Source organism: Elephantulus edwardii, unplaced genomic scaffold, assembly GCF_000299155.1.
Source record: "Elephantulus edwardii isolate Elephantulus edwardi_28Jun2011 unplaced genomic scaffold, EleEdw1.0 scaffold00069, whole genome shotgun sequence".
In the NCBI taxonomy this organism is placed as follows: domain Eukaryota; kingdom Metazoa; phylum Chordata; class Mammalia; order Macroscelidea; family Macroscelididae; genus Elephantulus; species Elephantulus edwardii.
The window spans coordinates 11091297-11116798 of NW_006399819.1; the positions used below are offsets into that span (position 1 = coordinate 11091297).

At 35.0% G+C, this 25502-nt stretch overlaps 1 protein-coding gene across 2 annotated transcripts in view; it reads left to right on the forward strand.

The window, feature by feature from the left end:
- The first annotated feature begins 369 nt into the window (after window positions 1-369).
- Window positions 370-25502, forward strand: part of LOC102857804 (ubiquitin carboxyl-terminal hydrolase 33-like) — an 89682-nt gene continuing 64549 nt past the window's right edge. For both annotated transcript variants that reach the window (XM_006888593.1, XM_006888594.1), the window contains exons 1-10: window positions 370-486; window positions 681-734; window positions 1324-1386; window positions 3472-3624; window positions 7472-7574; window positions 9522-9591; window positions 13370-13483; window positions 20023-20101; window positions 22521-22929; window positions 24010-24150. In XM_006888593.1, the coding sequence (XP_006888655.1) occupies window positions 406-486; window positions 681-734; window positions 1324-1386; window positions 3472-3624; window positions 7472-7574; window positions 9522-9591; window positions 13370-13483; window positions 20023-20101; window positions 22521-22929; window positions 24010-24150 (1267 nt within the window). In that variant the 5' untranslated portion in view covers window positions 370-405. The remainder of the gene's footprint in view (window positions 487-680; window positions 735-1323; window positions 1387-3471; window positions 3625-7471; window positions 7575-9521; window positions 9592-13369; window positions 13484-20022; window positions 20102-22520; window positions 22930-24009; window positions 24151-25502) is intronic.

The following is a 25502-nucleotide window of genomic DNA, read 5'->3' on the forward strand; positions in this document are numbered from 1 at the left end:
TTATTATACAAGTTTATTTACAAAATTTGAATACATTGTTTTTTCACACCAGCTTCTTCCAATTTCCCTCACCCCTCTACCCATCAAATTGTACAACTCCATGATTAACCCACACACACATAGACATGCATATTCACATCTTCTGTTTTTAATGCTTCCTGAATCATTGGGATATATATAAAAAACCAAAATTGCATTGGTATCATTTTAATAAAATGTATATGGAGTATAGTAATATCAGTATGAATGTTTTAACATTTTTATAGTGCAAAATTATAAACGTTTATTATTAATAGTTTAATTTTCAATATTTTAGGGTTTTTTAAAAAAAAGTTTTTTATTCTTTTGGGTCACTTTCTGTAGGTATTGCCCCATTTCGGAAAACAAGAAAAGATTTCCAGCAAAATGTCATCTTTTCGAAGTCATTGTCCACATTTGGATTCAGTTGGAGAAATAACAAAAGAAGATTTAATACAAAAATCTCACGTAAGATACAGATTTCCTTTATTCCTGAAAAGTCATATTTTCCTGGAAAAAACAAAAAACAGCTTTTTAAGGATAAATTACCCTAATGATCTATGCTCATGAGTCCTAATTTTTGTATATGAAGTTATTGATGAATTGTATGTATTTGGGATGTCAGTGTAACAATAATGTTGTCAAAATGGTCATTTTTATAGGGTACTTGTCAAGATTGTAAAGTCCGAGGACCAAATCTTTGGGCATGCTTAGAGGTATGTTTTCCTCACAAAAGTTTCCTGCTAGAAAAAATTTAGATCTGAACAATGATAACCTTGAGGAGAAAAGGAAAAAGAGTATTTAAAAAAAAGTTGTTTCAAAAAATCATATTGATAAGGGAGCTCTGGTGGCCTACTGGCAAGAAACGGCACTGCAATTCCAGAGGTATGCTGTTCAAATCCACCAGATGCTCTGCTGGAAAAGGAGGGGCAATCTCCTCCTGTACCAGTCAGATCTCATTTGACGATACACATGCAAAAAATAATAAAGTAAAATAAAAAAAAATTTAAAAAAATCATTGATGTCAAAAGTTAAATATTGGGGAAGAGTTTTACTTAAAGTGCTTTTGCAGAGTTTTAGTAAATTAACTCTGATATATGTTATACTTACTTTTTATTAGCGGTGGCATAGCTTTTACCTTAAAAATACTCTGATTATTTTTCCTTGATTACATTATCTGACTGGAGTGTTATATAATCATTTTGTTGCAATAAGTCATCAAATTTAATTTTAATATTCATGCTGTTAGATATTTCATATTTATGTTAGAAAATATCTCTTACTACCCTTTTTGTATAATTACAGAATAGATGTTCATATGTTGGCTGTGGTGAATCACAAGTAGATCACAGTACCATACATTCTCAGGTATGTATATAGACCACTTCAGTGCAAGATATTTCTTTTCCTTTTTTCAAAACTCAACCTGAATTATGGAAAATTGTATACATGATTGTCAATTCAAGTTGTGTTATAAATTTTGTACTTTTTAAGTAAATTGAATTAAAATTTACTTTACACTCTTAATGAATAATGCTAAGAAAATCAGCACTAGCATGAAGTTAATTAAGAAAGATTTAAGAAATATATCTGTGGATGTGTGAATTCAAAAGCTCAAGTATAAGGAGGCTATCAAGATTAAGGTCAGGGATAGATGCTTACAGTTATGACAGGGTTGGATAATTGGTTTCCATTTCAGCTTAAAAAAATACCTTTTAAATCTTTTTGACTGGAAGACATTTTCTGATTTACTCTGGTTGGTTAGTTTCTGATTTACTCTGGTTCCCCATATAAACCTGACAACTCCATCAGCCTGGTCCTCACAAAAAAAAAATCACATGCTTCGTGTTTGTGTGTGTATATTTTTCTTTCTGTTTTCACAACTGTTGCCTTTTTTACTTGTATTTTTATAAGTCCTTAAGGGTCTTGATGGTGCAGCATTGAAAATGCTTAGATACTAACTGAAAATTCAGCAGTTTGCAGCCAACAACCAGAAAGACATATTCGGCTTCCATAAAGAGTCACAGCATTGGGAACAGTGTTGTGCAGTTCTGCTCTGCCCTGTAGTGTCACTATCTGGTGGACTGAATTCTCTGGGAGTAGGTTTGGATTTCTGTTGTTGATCTTGTTTATAAATCCTATCTTTATTTGTCTTTAGGGGTTGGAAACATTACAATGAACATCTGAGAGTGATAGCATAAGCAAATTGCATGCTTAAGTATTGTGTGGATGGTACAGGGTAGGGCAGGGTTTATATCTGTTGTTCATAAGATCATGGTTTCTTAATGATTGTTGTGGCTTTGCACTATCCAGTTAGAACTTATAGCTGACCCTCCAGCAGGTTTTCAGAGGCAGTCAATTGCATGGTTGGAGATTTCCCATCTTTCTCCTGTAGAGCAGGTGGTGGATTCAAACTGAGTACTTTTGTGTTGACAGCATAGTTCTTTTCCTCTAGACCACCAGAGCTCCTGATTAGATTGGAGTAGAGAGCGGGAGGATGGTCATAACTGCTGTTCCTTGTAACTGGAAAATTACCTATTTTAGATTGTGATCCCTTTCTTACTAAATTTCTTGAGTATGTGGGCTTTTTTCTACTAATTTATTTACAAAACTCGAATACACATTCAAACAAATTCTTTCCTTTTCCCTCACCCCCCCCCCCCATCACATTGTACAACCCAATGATTAAACTCCCCTCCCCCTGCACATCCACATCCCTCTGCTTCTAGCCTCCCCCACCCCTCCTAGATCCTTATACTCATTCTATAATAACAGTTTTATACATTATTTATCCTTGTGGGACTGAGTTAGTTCACTCAGCATAATGCTCTGTAGGTCCTCCCAAGTTAGGTAATAATTTACAGTTATTACTCCTGCGTGCTGCATGGTATTCCATTGTTTTTCATATTGATAATTTCTTCAGCATTGTAGTCATTCTCAACGAAGCTTTCTCAAGAGAATTGACTTCAAACACCCCAGGGGTTTAAGGCATCATTGTGCATAATTAACTTCTTCATGTATCTAGATGATATTAGATATATACTGTTTCAGGAGAAGAGAGAAAATAGTTACTCACTTTTCTTTGAGAGAGGGTGGTATGATCTACTTCTTTTACAGAATTCCAGCTGAGAGAGGCTTTATCTATCCAAGATTATGTTGTCACTGTTGATTGAATGGTTGTGCTCTTTGATGCATGTTATTTGGAACCTTTTTGCTGTTCTGATTTCCTAAAAGAGTTGGGTATTACTACCAGTTATTGTCTTGATTATAATTACTAACTGAAAAATAGAGACACATATGCTTATGTTTTTTAATGCTACAGTTTAGCTTTACTTATTTGAGCATGCTATTATTTATCAGATGCTAGCTGTTTATCATCTATGATTTTTTATATCATCTTCAGTTATGCCTAATTTTTGTTCACCTTCCCTCCCTCCATTCTGAAATTAACAGGAGACAAAACATTATCTAACTGTGAACCTTACCACTCTTCGAGTATGGTGTTATGCTTGCAGCAAAGAAGTGTTCTTGGATAGGAAATTAGGAACTCAGCCTTCATTGTCTCATGTAAGACAACTTCACTCAACACAAGAAAGCAATGTCCAGGTACTCTAAATCCAATTACTTATAAATATAAAATAATTAACTTCAGATAGCTAAAGTTTAAAAGAATTTTCCTAACCTGTGCTTTAAAAAAAAATATCTGGAGGATGAGGGGGGATTGTATGCCAATGAAGGAATTTCTCTTTTTTCTTTTCAGAGAGAGGAGCTAACTGGAGGGGAGCGGTAGGCAGGGAAAAAAGTGCAACAATGAATGACTGTAAATGCAGAATCTCTGTAAATGTTCATTAAAATTATTAAAATAAAATTTTTTAAAAGGAGAAAAAAAAAGATATCTGTAGTATATTTACCCCTCTTCAAATGAAGCACTTTTACTGGCCTTTATTATTTTATATAGTGAAATATTAGGGATAGATTAAAGCCCATCAAATGGGAGAGAAGAAAGTAATGATTATTTCCTTTTTTAAAAAAAATTATGTGTAAATTTATAAATCCTAGTATGTTTTTCATCCAGTCATTCAGAAATATTTTGTTTAGCATTAATGTTAATGAATTAATGTCTAAACAACTCTTAAACTAATGGTTTAAATAATATCCATCTATTTGTAGAAAATCTGATTCTAGGAAGATGTGAAAGGGAAAAACAAGTGTAAATGACCTGTATTAAAAGGCATTAAATCCTTTTTTCCTCTTCCCATCATTTCCCTAATTTTTGAGAACTAATAGAATATGATAATATTCAGAACAAGTCTTTGTTTAGAAGGTTTTTCTGCTTTGATCAGAGACTATCATAAAACATGTATAGATTTATAAAACTTGAGTATTCAATGTTCAAAATTTCTTAATCATAGAAAAATAGAACAGAAATTAAAAATCATAATTTTTAAATAATTTGTTAATGGGGATAAGTATGTCAAAAACAGTGAGATTGGCAGAGGATAGAGCAGGGTTTAGGGCTGTTGTACATAGGGTTGCTATAAGTCGCAGGCAACTCAACATGTAACAACAACAACATTGCTTAACAAATTAACATGTTTTCTCCCATATGTATTATGAAAATCGTATTATGTACTTGTTTCCCAGTTACTGGCTCTGTTAGGTTTTTCTTTTTTTGCCCCTTGTTGTGTACCATTGAGTTGGATCAAACTGGAATAGGAGGAGATTGCCCCTCCTTCTCCAGCTGAGCATTTGGTGGATTCGAACTGCATACCTTCAGAATTACTGCTCAGCTTCTTTCCGTTAGGCCACCAGAGCTCCATTCTGTTAGGTTTTTCTGTTGTATCTTTGTATCACATTCTAAGGTAGGCATTTGTAATAGTACATTTGTTTGCACACATTGTATAATTTGTTTTAAGTTTCAGAAAAGTAATATCTGTTTCAAGTTTCACAGTTGAATGAGTTTAGTTAATAAATCATCACCATCACTATTCTTTGCACTGATAACCTGTGTTGCATTCAGAAATATGCTAAATGTTTTTTAAACTCCTGATAATGTAAAACTTAATAATTTTCTTGAATTATTCTTACATTATTAAACATATTATGTGATAACTAAGAGTTTAGCTCACTAAAGAAGTTAATCAGTCTGAAAGGACATTTCTTAGTGTGCATTTGCAAAACTGAATGAAAGATTGAGTGTAGGAAGGTCACAAATGAAGAAATAAAAATAAAATTCTGAAGGTCACAAATGAAGAAATAAAAATAAAATTCTGAATAAAATCAGAAACTACATCTGTATAATATAAAGTATAAAACAGCTACTGTGCCCTATCTTTTCATATGTTTACTCTTATAGAACATACGTATTTGACATCTTGTAACATTCTGATAGTTCCTTTGTTGAATAAATTGCCCAATGGAGGGGGGATTTTGAACACAGTTCACCACAGCATTGTTTATAAATAGCAGAATATTGGAAGCCATGCAAATTCATTCGGAGCATGAAGCTTTTTAAAGATCTTTTTGAAGAAATTGGTAAGATTTTAGGTAATTTGAGTCCTCTACTTCCCTATATTTAAATATTTTATAATGTTGTTGTTGTGTCCTGTAGAGTCTGAGCTGACCCATACGTGACCCTCTGGAGGGTTTTCAGAGGCAGTTAATTGCACAGGTGGAGATTGCCCCTCCTTCTCCCACAGAGCAGCTGGTGGCCTCAAACTGTGTGCCTTTGAGATTACAGAACAGGTTCTTGCCAATAGGTCACCTATATTCATGCAGTATCTCTATTTGAAAATCTATTTGTTTAAAACAAACAAAATCCAAAGTGAGACTATGAAGGTCTAGTATCAGATGCCAGGAGATTGAAGTAAGATTTATAAGGTGGATAAGTATAATTACATGTGCAAACATTACAGAGATGGAATAGAGAAGTAATAAAATGGAGAGTCTACAAGTGCAATGGATGCTGCCATTCAGCATCATCCTTAAACTGGTTGTTGCTAATATTATAAGAAAACTTGGAAATTCTGGCTTTTATGAGAATTCTCGGTTTTTAGGTCAGCATTATTGTTTGTCTGTTTGTTTTAACAGTGTGGGTTAGCAGTTAGCTACTAAGTCATCAGTTAGTTGTAACTGCTGAATTTAAGCTGGTTCTGAGAAATTAATATTAGGATGTTTTTATGTGCCATTGAGTCAGAATCGACCCATAGGTGACCCTACAGTGGGTTTTCAGAGTCTGTAAATTGTACAAGAGGAAGTTGCCCATCCTTCTCCCACTGAACATTTGGTGAATTTGAACCACATTCCTTTAGGATTGCAGCATAGCTTCTTACCACTACTTAGGCTACCAGAGCTCCCTCTACTAGGCTATAGTACCATTTAAAAGAAATATTTGCATTATCTAATATGTGTGTATGTATGTATGTATGTATGTATGTATGTATATAGAGAGATAATGCATATTAACAGAGCAAATGACTTGATGGCACATAACAACAACAATATGCATAAAGGGAGAGCTTTGGGCTGTCTCCTGCTTTGGATCACAGCAACAATAACATAAGGGGAGCTCTGATGGCCTAGTGGGTAAGGAATTGGGTTACCAAACCAAAGGCAGGCAGTGTGAATCCATCAACTGCTGTGTAGAAAAAAAATGTATCTCCCATGCGATTTAAAGCCTCTGAAAACCTACTAGAGGGTCAGCTATGAGTCGGTTACAAGTTGAAGGCATATAACAACAGTATATATAAAGGGACTCAGTCAAAAAAGTGCTATCTCTTACTATAGAAATCTATAAATGATGTTATTCTGTTAAAGTAAAAATCTGAAAAGAGAATACAGGCTATACACTAAAGTCTTTAGAGAGGTATTGAGATTTTGCTGAATTGGACCTAGTTTAATTTAAATTCTTAAAAATCTATTATAGAATGGTTTTATTACTCAAATAAATTAGGGAGCTCTGGTGGCTTAGTGGTAAGGAATTACACTTCCAACCCAGAAATACATGGTTTGGATCCACCACCTACTACTCGATGGGAACATCTGGAAATTTTACAGCATCTGGAGGGTCATCTGTGAGTCGATTTTGTCACAGTGGTACACAACAACAAATGTCTTAAGTAAATGAAGATGACATGATATAATCTAGAATGGATCCTTATTTATTTTCACAATATAAAGGTAACTTTTACTCAAAACTGAAACTACTACTTTGTATTTAGAGTTCTGTTAATAGCATCTCAATAAAATTTTAGCGTAAAGATGATGTTGTCGTTATGCGCTGGCGAGTCGCCTGCGACTCATAGTGACCCTATGTACTCTGTCCCTTGCCAATCTTATTGTGTCCAACACACCTATCTCCATTACCCCAGTCACTGAATCAATCCATCTCATCTAAATGAAAATTGTTAGTTTCTTTTCATCTAAGGATTTATTTTTGTAAATTTTTTTGTAGGATTTTAAAATACCTAGTAACACAACATTAAAAACTCCTCTGGTTGCTGTATTTGATGATCTAGATATAGAAGTAGAAGAAGAAGATGAACTTAAAGCAAGAGGTAAAAAGAATCTTACTGTGTGAATTCCTCAACTGCTGTGTAGTATGTTGTATTTCATTGCTCATTTCTTTAGGAAACTTGTATGGTATGAAAGTTTCAGACTCGATAGCTGGAGGGAACTCTAGAAACAATAACTTGAAAATTAAATCTGAATTTGATCTAGTAAAATTGTATTTGTTAAAAAGAAAACAAAGGTGAGCGACAGTTTTTGTGATAGTTGATTTCTCTGGCATGTTTTTACAAAGTTGAAATTCTAATCTGTCTTTACACTTGAGCATTATGACCGCAACCTAGCCTTTGAGATCAAGTTTCACTCAGTTTTTTTATTATTACGTGTGTATAAGGGATTATTATCATAAAAAGCACTAAGATATCCTCTTAGTAGAATTTCTAAGTGCCAAAACATTCATTTGGAAGAAGAATATTCTTTATTCTTTCTACATTGAGAACCACTGTTTCAGAATTTTCAGGTTGTTTCATACCCACAGTTCATCAAAGTTAATATTCTGTTTTGTATTTGTAATTAATATTAGGGTATTTTTTTTAGCCCTTTAAAATAATTCCAGTTATAATAATATAAAATTGCATCTTGGGTCTTTCATTTCTATATGTTCACTGCAAAATATTATTTATGTATTCCAGGTTAGATAATTAGGCTATGGTTATGTATATTTGATATATATTTAATCACCTAAAAATAAGTTAACACATTAATATAAAATCTTAAAGTAGTAGAGATAAAATATACTTTGTATATTAAGATAATTTAGCCAGTACTGTGAAATAACTACTGTGATGTAGTGAAAAGAATATTGAGCTTTAATAGAAAAATTCATACTGTTTGATATCCCATATTAATTAAATGCTACCTTATAAAGTGAAGAAAACTATTCCTCTTCTACCCAACATTGTGAGAATTAGTTGAATGAGTATGTAGAAGTTATATAAGATATAAAATTGTAAATAAAGTAAGGATTTATCTATGATATTTCATAAATTTTATCAAATACTTATCAACAAATGCTTAGTTCTTATATGTATAAATTTGAATATTTATTCTAAATCCAGCTAGGATTTATAATTTTAGTTTGTTGTCTGCTATTACTTCATCTTTTAATGTAATAGTGGTATGATCTGATGATGGTCTATTATAATGTATATGGAACAGACAAAATTATTAAGTATCTTTTAAAATGTAGTAGATTATATCATAGGAATTTGTCATATTTGCAAGTTGAAAATTTGCAGTTTCTTAGGGTTTGGCCTACTAAATTTTACTTCTTTTTTTTAAAAAAAATTTATTTTATTCTTTTTGTGTGCGTGTACTGTCAAATCACATCCGACTGGTACAGGAGGAGGGCGTTGCCCCTCCTTCTCCAGCTAAATTTTGCTTCTAATGCTGTCATTTGAAATGGAGAGGGGAAAAGTATTTGTCATTTATCATGATATGGACTTTGTTTATATTTTCATTAAACTATTTCCTTACATTTGGTTGTATAACTAGTACTTTTAGGCTGATTCAGGTTGATTGTTCTTTTTATGTACCATCCATTGAGTTGAAACCAACTCACAGCGTGTTTTCAGGGATGCCATGTGAGACCCCATGTTATGAAGTAAAACTGTGCTATAGGGTTTTTAGGCCAGATGGCATTTCTAATAATGCATATATTTACAGATTTGAACTGTCAAGTGTTCACTCAGTTGCAAGTGTATAAACTGCTTGTACTCCCTAAAGGGCTCTTGAAATCCTCTTACAGCTTACTTATTTGGCAACTCTAAAGTTCCCAAAAGTCTGGCCCTGCTCTGTAAATTCAGTTGCTATAAAGTATTTCTGTAGTGGGTAGCATAGTTTGAAAACCGTGGCTTCATATGCAGTAATGCCTGCAAAATTGAGCCATTTTTACATTATTGAATGATGATTATGTAGTTTTAAATTTTTTATTGTAGGACTTACAGGTTTGAAAAATATTGGAAATACTTGTTATATGAATGCAGCTTTGCAGGCCCTGTCTAACTGGTAAGTATTTGTATAAGTTTTTTAATAATTATTCTGAGCAAAAAACTGCTAGGGAAAAAGTAGACAAGGGCTAGGTAGAAAGAAAAAACATGCGGTTATTAGCAGAATATGTATGGAATTGTCAGTTTTATTTCCCTGGCCAAGCAACCCGAAAACCAAATTTTTTGCTTGGCATATTTAGTTAGTTGCAATTTATGATGTTCCTGTATACTACAGAGTAGGACTGCTTTATCTGGTTTTCTTGGCTGCAATCTTTACAGAAGATTTGGCCTTCCTACCACAACACTGCAGGGTGGGTTCAAGCTAACATTAGGTTACCAGCCGTGAAAAAACTCTTATGCTACCCACAGACCATCCTCAGCTAGTTGTTACGTTCTTTTTGGTCAGAACCAACCCATAGTTGACTCTCCAGTGGGTTGTCAGAGGCAGTTAATCATATGGAAAAAGATCACACAACTTTCTCTTATGGAGCAGCTGGAGGATTTGAACCATATGCCTTCTGGTTGGCAGTGCAGCTCTTCACCGCTATGCCACCAACGCTCCCTTCCTTAGCCAATAAGATTCTATAAATTTCTAGTTATACTTCTTCTGTCACCTTCTTAAACATTTTTTTTTTTTGCAGGTAGAATGCCTCATAAAGAATTTCTTCTTTTTTTTTTCTATTTTTAAATTTTTGTTAGTGCTGTATGTTGCAGGTGACTCAAACGCACATAACAAAAACATACTATATTGGTTATTTTTTATTTAAGCCTTATGTTTAGAGTCAACAAGACCTTGGGGAGGGCCTTTGTATTTAAAAGTGGTTGTTATTATATTTTGGAGGAACATTCTTCTAAGTGTTACAGCACTCTTCTGTCAACATATCGTACTGAGGTAACCTAGAGTTGCTGTGATGCTAAACCTTGTGCCATTGGGGAGTCAAATACCGTAACAGTTACCCATGGTGGACAGTGTTTGGCGGAACTCTCAGTTTAAGACAGGTTTGGAAGCAGGAGTGGCATCTACTTCCTAAACAACATACCTCTGGAAACTCTATGAGCTTGATAAAGGACGATAGTTAAAGAAAGGCGTTAGGCCTTTTGTTCATAGGGTCACCATGAGTCCTACTTGACTCGACAACAATCAGCAACAACAGTGCTAAAAGAAAAGTAAGGACACTTAAGTCTAAATACACCGAGTCAGAACCTAAATTTACTGACCTCTGGTCATTTTATGGGGTTGCCTTAAAAGTTAATAATTTAATTTTTTGTAAGTATGTGGCAGTCCAATTCTCTAAAGATTGGAAACACTGTGGAAAAGCTCTGCCACTATGGTTTGAAAACAGTTGGATAGTCATGGATTTGGTTTAGTTAAGAATACATTGACATGGTTTTACCACAATGGAATGAAATAATTTAATCTTAATGGGTAAAATATTATTATGTAGATTTCATATGATCTGAATTAGAGAAGGTAGAGGATGGAGTTAGGAAGAGTCGTTTAGAGTATTAGATTAAGCAAGAAATAGTGGTAGCTTGCATCAACTAAAGGGCAGGAAAGAAGTGAATGATGGGGAATAAATATTTTTAGGAGCATAATTAGTCAGTGGGATTGATTTTCCATCTATATGAAGTGGATAGAGAAAGTATAAAGTTTAATAATATTAATATAATTATGCTCTCAAAGAACCCTGTAACTCATTGCTTTTGTGGAGTTTGCTGTTTTGATTTCTTTTATTGATGTTTGGTTTTTTAATACAAATAAGGAGACACAAATTTAGAGCAGAATCTTGAATCTGAGATTTTGTGTATGTTTCTCCATATTTTTTGTTCTACTTCACTGTACTGCTTTTTGGATTTATTACGCTACTTCTTTAATTTCTTTGGAAAAGATGTAGATTATAAGATTACAGTGATGCTAAGGAATAGCTTAGTAGATATCGGTTAAATGTTAACATAGGGGCGTAAATTTATTGCAAGTTAAGGTTTGGTTCCCAGTGAATTTCCCAGTAACTGGATAAATTGAAAAAGGTGCCCTCAATCAAATAAAACTCATAAAAGACTATACTCCCTTGTAAATTTGTAACTTGAAACATTAAGTGGAGTGGATAGCCTCAGTATATTCTGGGATGTGAAAGCTTAGAGAAAGCGCTGATGCATTTGAAAGTTTGATTTGAGCATGTTAAATTTGAGATAACCCATGACAGCTATCAGTTTGGACATTTGATCTAAGTCTGGAGTGTAAATGAAAAATTTGCTTTTATGTAAATTTTATGATCATTAGCATGTATATGAAATTTAAGAGTACAGGGAATGTCTTAAGATTAAGTCCTACAGAAGCCCCGTGTCAGCACACAGAAGAGTTAGTGTAGCAGACAAGTAAAGTGTATTATCACGGTCAAGTGAAGAGTTGTTCGGAAGTGAGGGAGTAATCACCTGTGATAGATGCTGTTCAGAAGGAATGAAAGGTGCTAATTAGTTCTGGTAACATGGTGGACTATGGTGATAGGGTGGTAAGAAATCCTAGTTATAAAAGAGAGCGAAGATCCAGCAATAATAATAAAGTTCAGCAGGCCAGCAAACAACAAATTCTGGAGAGATTAGAACTCTTATTATTCACTGGTGATGAGAGTGTAAAATGGTACAACCACTGTGGAAGGCAGGCTGGTGCTTTCTTAAAAAGATGGAAATAGAAATACAATTTGACTCAACAATTCCACTACTGGGAATATACCCTAAAGAAACCAGAGCCATGACTCAAACAGATATAGGCACACCCATGTTAATTTCTGCATTTTTCATGACTGCAAAGAGATAGAAGCAACCTAAGTGCCTATCAACAAATGGAATGGATAGAAAAAGTCTATGATAAATTCATACAGTGGTGTATTATGCAGCATTGAAAAGCAATGAACTAGTAAAACATTACACAATATGGGTGACCCTGGAGGACATTATGTTAAGTGAAATATCTCAGTCACAGAAAGACAAATACTACATAACACCACTGTTGTAAAATAAGACTTACATGGGGGTTTTGGAGGAGAATGGGAAAAGATGGGTAGATCATTAACACTGCATTAGATCAGATGAGAGGAAGAACTGTCCAAAAGCAGTATGTGATTGTTGTTGTTGGTGGTGGTGTTATGTGTCGAGTCACTTGCGACTCATAGCGACCCTATATACAAGAGCTCTAAATCCTGCTCTATTTTGTGCCAACCTCCCTGTCTCTGACACACCTACACCCATTAGGCAGTGTATTTATGAAAATAATCTGGAACAAGGGGTACATTGCAGGTAAGGCTAGAGGAGAGGAGAAGAAAATGTGCAACAATGGAAAAAATTATAACTTTTTTTTATAAAAAGGAGCAAAGAAATAATAAGTAAAGTATATGTAGGAGGTTCTGGTGGTCTGTCTATGATAGTTTTGAATCTGCCATCAAGTCCATTGAAGAAAGATGTGCATTCCCCTCCTGTGCAACTTGGAGCCTCCAAAAATCAACTGGAGGGTCAACTCTGAGTTGATGCTGACTCCGTAGTGATTAGTTTAAGAGAAAAATTTGTGTAAGGAACCCTAGTGGCCTAGCATCAGGCTGCTAACTGAAAGTTTGACAGTTTCAATCTCCTCCCTCCTTCACTGGAGGAAAATGTCAATCATCTATAAAGATTCATTGGAAATCCTAGGAGGGTCTCTGTGTGCGTTGGAGTTTGTGCTTAATTCTTTTGAATGAGTAAAAGTTGATCTGTGTTAAACTTTGATTTCCTCTTATATTTTTCCTTTCTTCCTTTGTTTTTATTAGTCCACCTTTGACACAGTTTTTTCTTGATTGTGGAGGACTAGCTCGAACAGATAAGAAACCAGCCATTTGTAAAAGTTACCTCAAACTCATGACAGAACTGTGGCATAAAAGCAGGTATGTACTTAATGGAGTTACTTCTTTAATAATATTTTTAATTGAATATTCTAAATATTAAAGAATGGAGATTGTCTTAGTTATCTAGTATTGCTCTAAGTGAAATACATGTAGAGGCTTTCACAAACAGAAATTTATTCTCTCACAATTTTTTGTTGTTAAATGCCATCACATCAGCCACCCTGTGAACAACAGCTCGGAACCTGACCCTATTCTGCACCATCCGTACAGTCTGTGTTGTTCATGCTCAAGTCCATTGTTGTTGTTACTGTATCAATCCCTTTAGTCTTTCTCATCTTCATTCAAGTCTTTCTTATCCCACTACCTTTCTCAGCATGATGTTTTGCCCTTCTAACAACATGCTCACAAGTCTGTGAGACAAAGTTTCACTAAAATTGCCTCTAAGGAGCACTTTGATTGCACTTCCTCCAAGACTGATTTGTTTATGTAAGTTTGGTATTTACCAATATTACAATTCACAGGCATTGATTCTTCACTGGTATTCCTTATTCACATGTTAGAAGGCCATATTCAAGTTCATATTCAAGGCATTAGCTCTAGGAAAAAAGTTTCTTTGTTTTGCCTCTAGGGAAGTTCCTTGTTTCCTTTTAGCACCTTTGGTCCTGACATCTTTTAAAAATCCCTATGGGTCTTGGATCATTCTTCCTCTTGGTCTAGGAGATTCTCTTCACTAGAATTCTGAGTTCAGAGGATGCACTCTGCTTTTCTTTCTTGATGGTTGGCAGGTCCTCTTCTCTATCCTTTTATCTCTTTAAGAGAAAATGATGATACAAGTCATATTTCTGGAAAGTTCCTCTTATAGTTCATCAGGTCTATGACCTGAGATTTGGGTGTTGCATTCCACCCATCTTGTTAAAGATTCCATTGTGGAAAGCAATTACATTGTTACATAACTGCCAAACCACTTCCAATTATAGCACAAGTTCACATGTGTTTTTAAGAGATAAAATTGAATCCATAGTGGAAGAACATTTATATAGCTGTTGAAAAGTGAAGAAACCATATGAGAGTCTTGAGTTCTGTTTCGGGCCTGTTTACGTTTGAAACTAATTATCCATATGACAGTCATGTCAAAACCAAAAACAGTTGTCATTGAGTTGGTTCTAACTCTGACTCATGCACCCCTGTGTGTTTTGAGTACAACTGCACTCTATAGAGTTCACAGTGGTTCTAACCTGTGGGTGGACTTGAACCTCCAACATTTACATTAACAGTTGAGCCTTTAACTGTGTGCATCACCCAGAGACACCAAAGTGTTATCTAGAAGTTTAGAAATATCTGGAGTGGAAATATAATGTTGAACTGCCAAAGAAAATTCAGACTGTTGTTATTAAAACTCTGTTTTGATGCAGGATAGTCTCACAATGCTAAAATCAAACCATATATAGTTCTACCATTTTTCATTATTTTCCTTGCATGTTTGTTTATTCTAAAGTATTTGAATAGGAAAATTAATGCTTACTGTAGGGTGGTTTTGGGGGTTTTTTAATAAAACTGATGCTGTAGTTCATAATTAATCAGGCTGCTATTCGAAATATCAGCAATTCAAATCTACTGGCCCTTCTGAGGTAGAAAGATGGGCAATCTCCTCCCTTAAAGATATAGAGCTTTAAAGACCCCATTGAGTATAATTTTTACTAGAGTGTAACATTTACAAAAGAATGTTTTATTGTAATATTTGGTTTATTTGTAACAATTAGTTTCTTTTGTTTTAGAGCAGTTCAAGAAATTACCTCTAATATTCATTTTTTGCCTTCAAGTCAGTTCTCACTCATAATGATCCTTCATCAGGTTTCCATACTGCAAATCTTACCAAGAAGAGCCTAACTGCCTTTCTCCTGTTGGACAGCTGGCTGATGTATTTGATCTACCAGATATAAGTGGCATTTTAGTTAGTGGCACAATACTCAATACTTTTGATACCAGCGCTCCTTGACTTTTAACATTAGTAGTACTTTTTGTGGTGTGATCCATAGGGAATTGCTCTGCTAACCCAAAGATGTTGCCTCTCTGGCAATTCAAATCCACCAACAACTCTGCGAGATAATAATGGGTATCTCATGTGCAATTTAGTCTCTGAAAACACAGTGGAGGATCAGCTATGAGTAGGTTCCAATTTGACCACAATGAGTATGTTACTGTTGTTATTGTGTACTGTTTAGTAGGACTTATAACTGACCTTCTAGTAGTGTTTCAGAGGCTGTAAATTTCACTGGACGTTGTCCGTCTTTCTCTCAGGAAGTAGCTGCTAGATTAAAATTGTGTGCCTTTGGGTTGACAGTGTAACTCTTTATCACCAGAGCTCCTTGCAGTTATTACAGAGAGTAAGACAACAGTCATGAAGCAAACTTTCTTGGTTTTATTTTCTTTCAACATTAGCATTCATTTTAAGTAAGATTTTAGAATCATCATGATTTCTAATGTAAAATTTCCTGAAGTTACTCACTTTTTTTTTTTAAATTTTATTTTATTATTTTTGTGTGCGTGTACCGTCAAATCAGATCTGACTGGTACAGGAGGAGATTGTCCCTCCTTACCCGGCAGAGCATCTGGTGAATTCGATCTGTTCGCCTCTGGGATTGTAGTTGCAGCTCCTTGCCACTAGGCCACCAGAGCTCTCCGAAGTTACTCACTTTTTAACATTCCTATACTCACATAAATACCTCAGTTTTCGTTGAGGTACTTGACTGTCTTACTAAGGATGATAAAAGTACTTCTTGAGTTAAACATTTTACTACTGAGGAAAGAAGATGGTTTTAAAGACCTTTTTATGTATGTCTTGAGGGGTGGGAAGATAAATATTATTCACATCTCTCACATTAAAGAACTCAACTTCTAAGAATCGGGGGAAAATCTATTGCTGGAAAAGATCAATATTTGTTTCCATTCCAAAGAAAGGTGATCCAACAGAATGTGGAAATTATCAAACAGTATCATTAATATCACATGCAAGCAAGATTCTGCTGAAAAGTATACAAAAACGTTTGGAACAATATGTCAGCAGAGAACTGCCAGATGTGCAGGCTGGTTTTAGAAGAGGTCGTGGTACTAGGGATATTATAGCTAATGTAAGATGGATCTTGCCAGAAAGCAGAGAATACCAGAAGAATGTCTGTCTGTGCTTCATTGACTATGCAGAGGCTTTTGACTGTGTGGATCATAACAAGCTGTGGCTGACTCTGAGAAGAATGGGAATCCCAGAACATTTGATTGTGCTAATGTGAAACCTATACTTGGACCAAGAGGCAGTCATCAGAGCAGAGCAAGGAGACACTGGATGGTTCTAAATCAAGAAGGGGGTCCGTCATGGATGTATTCTGTCTCCATACCTTTTCAATCTGTATGCAGAACAGATCATCCAAGAAGCTGGACTGTACGAGAAGGAATGTGGCATCAAGATTGGTGGAGGAATCATCAACAACCTGCATTATGCGGATGACACAACCCTGCTTGCTGAAACTGAGGAGGACCTGAAGCGCTTGCTGCAGAAGGTCAAGGACTGCAGCCTTCAATATGGATTGAAGCTCAACATCAAGAAAACAAAGATTCTCCCCACTGGGCCAATTGGCAGCATCAGTATGGATGGTGAAGAGATTGAGATAGTTAACAGTTTTAGTTTACTTGGTTCCACAGTCAACACTCTTGGTAACAGCAGCCAGGAAATCAAGAGAAGAATTGCACTGGGAAAGTCAGCTGTGAGGGACCTCTCAAGAGTACTGAAGAGCAATGACGTCAGGCTCGAGACTAAGGTGCGCCTGATCCAGGCTATAGTCTTTGCAGTTACATGCTATGCATCAGAGAGTTGGACAGTGCATAGGGATGATAGAAAGAGAATTGATGATGCCTTTGAGCTGTGATGCTGGAGAAGAGTCTTGAATATACTATGGACTGCTAGGAGAACAGACAGGTTTTTCCTGGAGAGAATGAAGCCGGAATGCTCCTTGGAGGCAAGGATTCTGAAGCTTCGTCTGACATACTTTGGGCATGTTGCAAAGAGGGTCTGGTTCTTGGAGAGGGACATCAATTTTGGAAAAGTGGAGAGATGGTGCAGGAGAGGAAGACCTTCGATGAGATGGATGGATTCTGTGAGTGGAGTGGTCGAATGAGTGTGTTTGAGACAGCGAGGTTGGCACAGGATAGAACGGCGTTTAGGGCTCTTGTACATAGGGTCGCTATGGGTCGTAAGTGACTCGATGGCACATAACAACAACCACCATGACCACAGGATCTAAGGAGCACGCGTGGCCTCAGGTGTAATGCGTTGGATTGCTAAATGAAAATGTTAGGAGTTTGGATCCATCAATCCCTGCTAAAGAGAAAGGTGGGATGTCTTGCTGCTATTGTTGTTTATTTGCTGTCAAGTCAGCCATGACTTGTAACAACCCTGTGCACAACAGTTCTGAATCCTGCTCTATCCTGGACCAATCTCACTGTGTCTGACACACTTGTCTTCATTACCCCAGTTGCTGTGTCAATCCATCTTATCGAGGGTCTTCCTCTATTGTACTGTACCTCTACCCTTCCAAGTATGATGTCCTTTTCCAAGGACTGGTCCCTCCTGGCAACATGCCCAGTGTATGTAACATGTAGTCTCAAAATCTTGTCTCCTGGTGTTAAAAAAATTTACAGCCTTGGTAGTTCACTGTGAGTCAGAATCTACTTCATTAGAGTGGATTTTATTGCCTAAAGAAACAGATTTCTGACTGGATTGGGTTTTGTTTTTGGTTTTTTACCAGCTAACAGAGTGTGGCTTAAAAAAAAATTTCTACTAGTTTATTTACAAAATTTGAATACATTGTTTTCAAGAACAAATTTCCCTCATTCCCCACCCAACAAATTGTACAACCTCATGATTAATTCCCCTCTTCCCCTTGCACATCCTCGTCCCTCTGCTTTCATCCTCTCCCACTCCTCTTGGATCCTTATACTCATTCTACAACAATGGTTTAATAGAGTATTTGCCCTTTTGGGACTGAGTTAATTCACTCAACATAATGCTCTCCAGTCCCTCCCAAGTTAGGTAATAATTTACAAATTCATTGCTCCTGCGTGCTGCATAGTATTCCATTGTGTCAATGTACCATAATTTCTCAATCCATTTGTTTGTGGTTGGACATTTGGGCTGTTTCCAGGTTCTTGTAATGGTGAATAATGGTGAACAAGCTTTGTTTGTGCCTAAGTTCTCATTTTCTCAGGTTATATTCCAGGTCTAACTGAGGTCTTGAATTGGTTCACCATGGCTCAATTCCTGCTGAAAACTTGCCTTTCCACCCTAGATCAGAATCTATCCTTTAATGAGATATATCCATAAGAATCACTGGGGGATCTTATTAAAATGTTCATTCTAATTCAGTATTGGTAAGATTTACTACACTTACCACGTACTCCACAGAGGATAGATGGGTAATCTCCTTCTGTGTAATTTACTCCCTCAGAAAACCTGCTGGAGAATCATTTGTGGGTTGGTTCTGATGCAATGATATACAAAACCAGCAAGGGTTGAAAGGCAGATTCTCAGGTTGAGCTCTTATTTCTACTTCCTTTCTACAATAGGCAGAATTATCTTTAGCTCTTTACTGTTGTATTTAAACTTCTTATAACTGTACTTTAAACTTAATATTTTTAGATGTTTACCAAATTTTAAAAATATCAATGCACACAGTTCTGGTTTGGTTAAATCTCTTGTAAGGCGTGACTTTTTTATGTATTTGGTTGGCTTTTCATTTGTTTTGCTTTCTTTGATTGGTGGTTTTATGACTTTAGTTAGATATTATTCAGAGTTACTTCTTAATTATCTCGGTCTTACTCCCTTTCTTTTCTTTTTTTTTACCATGGAATACAAGCCAACTCCTAGGCCACACTCCATTGCGTTGAAATAGTTGTCTAAGTTGCACAGAAGGAGACTGCCCATCTGTCCCTGATGGAGCCAATTGTGGAGTCAAACCACTTGGTAGCCTCTGTCTTTTTTGTTGGCATTTTAACTCTCTAGGGACTGTACCACCAGATCCCTAAACCTAGTTCAGGAATTTTCTTTTCAATAATGATAGGAGTCATTTTGAAAAGTCATACAGTGAAGCAACATGAGGAAGGAGACCAATAAAACTGAGCTTGTGTATTTATCAGAAGTCCTTGAGTGCTGCAGACAATGTACAGATTGGCTGGTAAACTGAAGGTTGGGACCTAGCAACTCCATGTAAAAATACTTACTACTCATCTGCATCTGAAAAGCTTATAGTCAGGAAAACCCTGTGGAGTTACTCTGCTCTGTAACATGGGGTTGCCATGAGTTGAAATCAGTGGCAAGTTTTTTAAAAATGTATTTCTTGACGATGTAATGTTCTGATGAATCTATGAAAAGTAATCCTGGACATTTCTGAATGATTTTTAAAATATAACCACTTTTCAGTTTATTTAGTACTTTGAATTCATGGTTGTTTATAATTGAAATAAAATTTAAAAATCATAGAATTTATCTTTTTAATTGTATTAATTTATCTGTTTAATTGTATTCTATACAGGCCAGGATCTGTAGTGCCTACTAATCTTTTTCAAGGAATTAAAACTGTAAATCCAACATTTCGAGGATATTCCCAGCAGGTTTGTCTTTATATTACTTTTTAATCATACAAAGAAAGTTTTATAAAGTTTTAAATTTCAACTTTACCTGCTTTGAGACCAGGACTAGATTGTACCTGGCTACTATTGTAACTATTCTGAAAGACATCACAATAAAAGATCTTTGATTTGGTTGGAGGGAAAAAAAGAAATCAACTTTATAAAGATTAAAACGCTTCTATAGTTTAATGTAGTCACTTATATTTCTTTTATAATTGGATATTTTAAAGTAAAATTTTAATTGTAATTTTAACCAACATTTACAGAAAAGTTAGATTTTCACTCATTCATTATTGCACATTTTTAAAAATTTTTTAATTTTAATTTTTATAGATACTTCCATGAATTTTTTAAAATGTATTATTAATTTCAATGAAAATTTACGGAGACTTTGGGTTTCCATTCATGCACGGTTTCACTTTTTTCGCCTCCCAGCCCTCCCCCCTAGTATTCTACCCTCTTGGAAAAGTAAAAGAAAAATTTTTTCATTGTTTTGCAATCCCTCCCCCCAAGTCTGCTCCACTATGCAGCCTTTGCTCTGGACTCCCATTGTTGCACATTTTACCTCCTCTCCCTCCATTCCCCCTCCTTCAGTTCACTTTTTTAAAAAAAATAATCATTTATTGTTGCACAATTACTTGCCTCACCCTCCCACCAGTCTTTGTAATGATGGATCTCTTATTCTGAGCTGTTATCATACATATAAAGCTTAATCATGTATTCATTTCAAGGAGTTCTTTCCTTCATCTGTTCCAATGCTATTGTCATTATCTATCTACTCTTATCTTATTATCCCAACCACCCATATCAGACCTGCTTTATAACTGTAGTGCTATGCAGTATTTGTCCTTTTGTAACTGAGATATTTCACTGAGCATGATGTCCTTCAGGATCCTCTATGTTGTGTAATGTTTTATGAGTTCATTGTTTTTCAGTGTTGTGTAGTATTCCATTGTATAAATATATCATCTCGTTATAGCACTTCCATCTTACTAGCCCAGAAGCCAAATGATAAATAAAAATTAATCTAACCCAGTTACGCCCAAAGTCTAACTCTTCCTTGGTATTAAACGATATATTCTTTACTATATATCTCCACTCTGACTCTCATCCTTTATTTGCTTTTAAGTAAACTAACCCAGAAACACAAAGAACCAGTCAATATCTATAGTTAAGCCAAAATATGAGTGGTATGAAGTTCTTTCAAAAAGAACATAAAAGTACATAGTTTCGTTTTAAAGTAGTAAGTGTGATTTCATCAGAATTTGAGAGCTAAGAAAAATTGTGAAAGTTGTAAAAGTGTAAGAGAAAGTGAATGTTGTCAGACAAATAGAAAAATGTTTTATATAGTCTTTAGTTAATTTCACTTGCCTGTTTATCTTTTGGGATCATCATTCTTTGTCTTTATTTGCCAAGATTAATAATAACTTTTCATATTTGTGACACAGTTTTCTTATTTTTCTTACTATTAAGACATTTTTAAGAATTCTGTGATCTTGGCATGGTAAATATATCAGATATTTTGTCTAGAGCTTTTAGTTCAGAAAAATTTCACATCCAGAGATCAGACTAATTTTTCCTTGTACTTTATTTTTTCATCATTTACGTTAATTCTTCAGTATGCCTGGTATTTATTTCTATAATACATTGTAATCTTGTTAATTATTTTCACAAATAGCTTAGAAATTGCCGTCATTATTTAGAAGTTCTTCTTATTTTCTCTTTATTGACTTGTATACTTAGATTGGTGGGTGATAGTGTTTTAGGGCTTTCAAATCAAATACAGTGCTGGGCTTTTTTTTTTTAATTGGTACCACTTGGAAATTCCATTATCACAGCTTTATCCCTTTCTCTCTTGTCTTTTGACCTTAATCACTGCATAGTCTTCACATTTTTTTTTAACTACTTCATATCCAGTTTTTTCCCGGATAAGAATTCCTAGATGTTAGTTGATAGGCGTGAGTTGGGGCCCAAAAATTTGTATTTTCAATTAGCATTCTGGATTGATCAAAGATCAATTAATTGGTGAGCCTTTAGTTTAAATTTAAGTCTTTTCTCTTGGGCCAGCTCTCTGATTTCTAATTGTTGCATGAAAAAAATTTGTTTTCTCCATGCCTTATTTTTTTTTTGTGGCAGTATACATACTACTTACAGCTGGTGTATTAATAAATCTTTAGTTTAATTTAGATATTAATAAACCTTTAGTTTATTAATATCTGTGTAACTGTTTGGAATTTAGTTCTTTCCACCCTCTGGCACCTTGTTTTATAAACTTACATTCTTTATTATACTATGAATTTATGAGTCAACTGCTAACCACATTTTGTTTGTTTTTCCTACTTATACAAGTTCCTATATATGAATACTGTTAATGAAGTGTTAATATCTATGTTGCTGATAGGATGCTCAAGAATTCCTTCGATGTTTAATGGATCTACTTCATGAAGAATTGAAAGAGCAGGTCATGGAAGTAGAGGAAGACACTCAGTCTATTACAACTGAGGAGAGTATGGAAGAAGACAAGAGCCAGTCAGATGTAGATTTTCAGTCCTGTGAGTCTTGTGGTAGTAGTGATAAAACAGAAAATGAAAACAGCTCTAGAGGCTTTTCTGAAGATAATAATGAAACAACAATGTTAATTCAAGAAGATGAGAATAATTCAGAAATGTCAAAAGATTGGCAAAAAGAGAAGATGTGCAATAAGATAAACAAAATGAATTCTGAAGGAGAATTAGATAAAGATAGAGACATTGTGTCTGAAACAGTCAACCAAGAAACTGTCAAAGTACAAATACACAGCAGAGTTTCAGGTGAGAATGTAGTAATTTATTAATGACTATTCATATTATTTCCAGATTCTACCTGGTTCTTTACAGAAAAAAATTTTTTTGCCAGTTCCTGTCTTAGATCATACTAACTTCATGTCTTTCAGAAATAAATGTCTGGAATGTCTTTCTCCCCCTACTTCCCAAATATTTAATCTACTTTTAGTTATGATTGATTAAAATAAATACTTATATTAAAAAACTGTACATTATCTGGAAAATTCCCTGAAGATGCTCTCAGGGTCACCTAAATAAGTAATTGAATCCTTTTCAGTCTCTTGCATTGATAAGCATATGTATTATATAGGAGGAATCTAACAGTAAATTATGAAGTTAGTTCTTGGGGAGCTTATATTTTCTCAGCTTATCTTATAATTTATTTCTGTAAAAGATGCTTTTCAACAAAGTGCATTTCCGTTATCAGACTAAGAACAAAATAACTTATGGAGCTCTTGTAGCTTAGTGGAAAGAAGTTGTACTACCAGTCCTAAGGCACATAGTACAAATCCACCTACTTCCCTGCAGAAGATGAACAGTATCCTCCTAAGCAATTTACAGCCTGTGAAAACCCACGGGAGGGTCAGCTGTGAAGTCAGTTCTGACTTGATGGCATACAACAGTAATAACAATTCTGCCTCAGTTTTTTGTATTTGATTACTAACATGCCGTGTTAGTGATTACTAGGGTAAGAGTGCAGAGATAATCGCCTTTCCTATGAGCTTTGAAATTTTAAAAATTATCCTAGAGATTTTTTTTAACATTTTAATAATAAATTTGTGTCATTTCCTGAATTGCCTGCAACAGTAGTGCATATTGAATATTATTTGAGTTGGCAAAAAATTTCTTTTGCTTAGGAATACCTTGTTATTTTCACCTGGTATGTGTTAATGTAGTTGGTTGTTCAGTATATTAAATTAAGAATTCATTAACATGATTTGACATGGAACATTTTGAAAGAGAATAGGAGTCAAGATTTAAAGCACATATCTTTAGGACATGGTGAAATAACATGATTTGACATGGAAGATTTCAATATTTAAAATAGTAATATTTTAAATGTTTCAGAATGTATTACCGATGTCCATTTGAATGATCTGTCAACACCACAGATCTTACCGTCAAATGAAGGTGTTAATTCACGTTTATCAACAAGTCCTCCAAAATCAGGCAATCTGTGGCCAGGATTGGCATCCACACACAAAAAAGGTAAAGATCCCAATTACTGATGTGTTAATCATTAAATATGATTCCAACCATGATGTAAACATCTGTTGTGAATGCGGTGCTTTAATTCCCATATGGTTTAGTTAACACTTTTGTGTTTAGAGTACTACGAGTTTTAATGTATCCATAGATTCTTGTTCCCATCTCCATAAACAGAGTCTAGAATAGTCCTGATTCCCAAAGAATTTCCTCTGTTGTGCCTAAATGCTGACAATGTTATTTTTTCTCTGTTGCTGATTTCAGAATGTCATATAAATGGAATCATATGTTGTTGTTGTTAAGTGCCGTCAAGTCGTAGGCAACTCATAGTGTCCATATGAATGAAAGACCTGAACATTTTATCCTTTCTTAGGGATTGTTTTCAGTTTATGGTGATTATGAGTAATGAACCTAGTTTTCACTTGTTTTTTTTTCTAGTGATTTTTTTAAATTTCCATTCATTCGTTGTTGCACTCTTCTCCCTTCCCAACCCTCCCCCCTAGTACACTACCCTCTTGGAAAAATAAAAGAAAAATTCTTTCATTGTTTACAATCCCTCCCCCCAGGTCCACTCCACTATGCAGCCTTCTATCTGAACTCCTGTCATGACAAAAATACCTAATCACATATCCCTTTTAAACCGTTTTCTCCCCCATCTGTTTCAATGCTGTATACATTATTGAGCCCATCTTTCTCAGTCTTCCCCAAACCCCAAGGTCAGTCCTGTTTTACAGTAGTGGCACCATGCAGTATTTGTCCTTTTTGACTGAGATACTTCATTAAGCATAATGTCCTCCAGGGTCACCCATTTTAAATAATACTGCATGAGTTCCTTGTTTTTCAATGCAGTGTAGTATTCCGTTGTGTGAATATACCACAAATTCTCTATCCATTTGTTTGTTGATGCGCACTTAGGTTGTTTCCAGCTCTTTGCTTTTGTGAACAAAGCTGCAATAAACATGGGTGTGCATCCTAGTTTTCAGTTGTATAGGGAAAAATACAGTTAACTAGTTTTAGGTTGTGTTTGTTATTCAAGACTGCTATTCATCAGTTTCTGTGTAAATTATTGAGCGACACTGGTTACAGTCTTAACAATGTGTGAACGTTCTGATAATTTCTTTCATTCTGGCTGTAAATTTCCATTAATCTAGTCTCTTTGCTCCTTTAATGCTCTTCGGTGTTATTTTGTATGTCACCCTTGTGCAGATGCCATGCTAATCTTATCTGTATTGTTCAGATTTTAATATATGTGCTGCCTAACCAAGCACTCTTCAATGGCATTTTGAAAATGTTCTCTTATAACTTGGGTTAGGGAAAAATATTAAACTACTTTAAAGAATTTGTTGTTATTATAG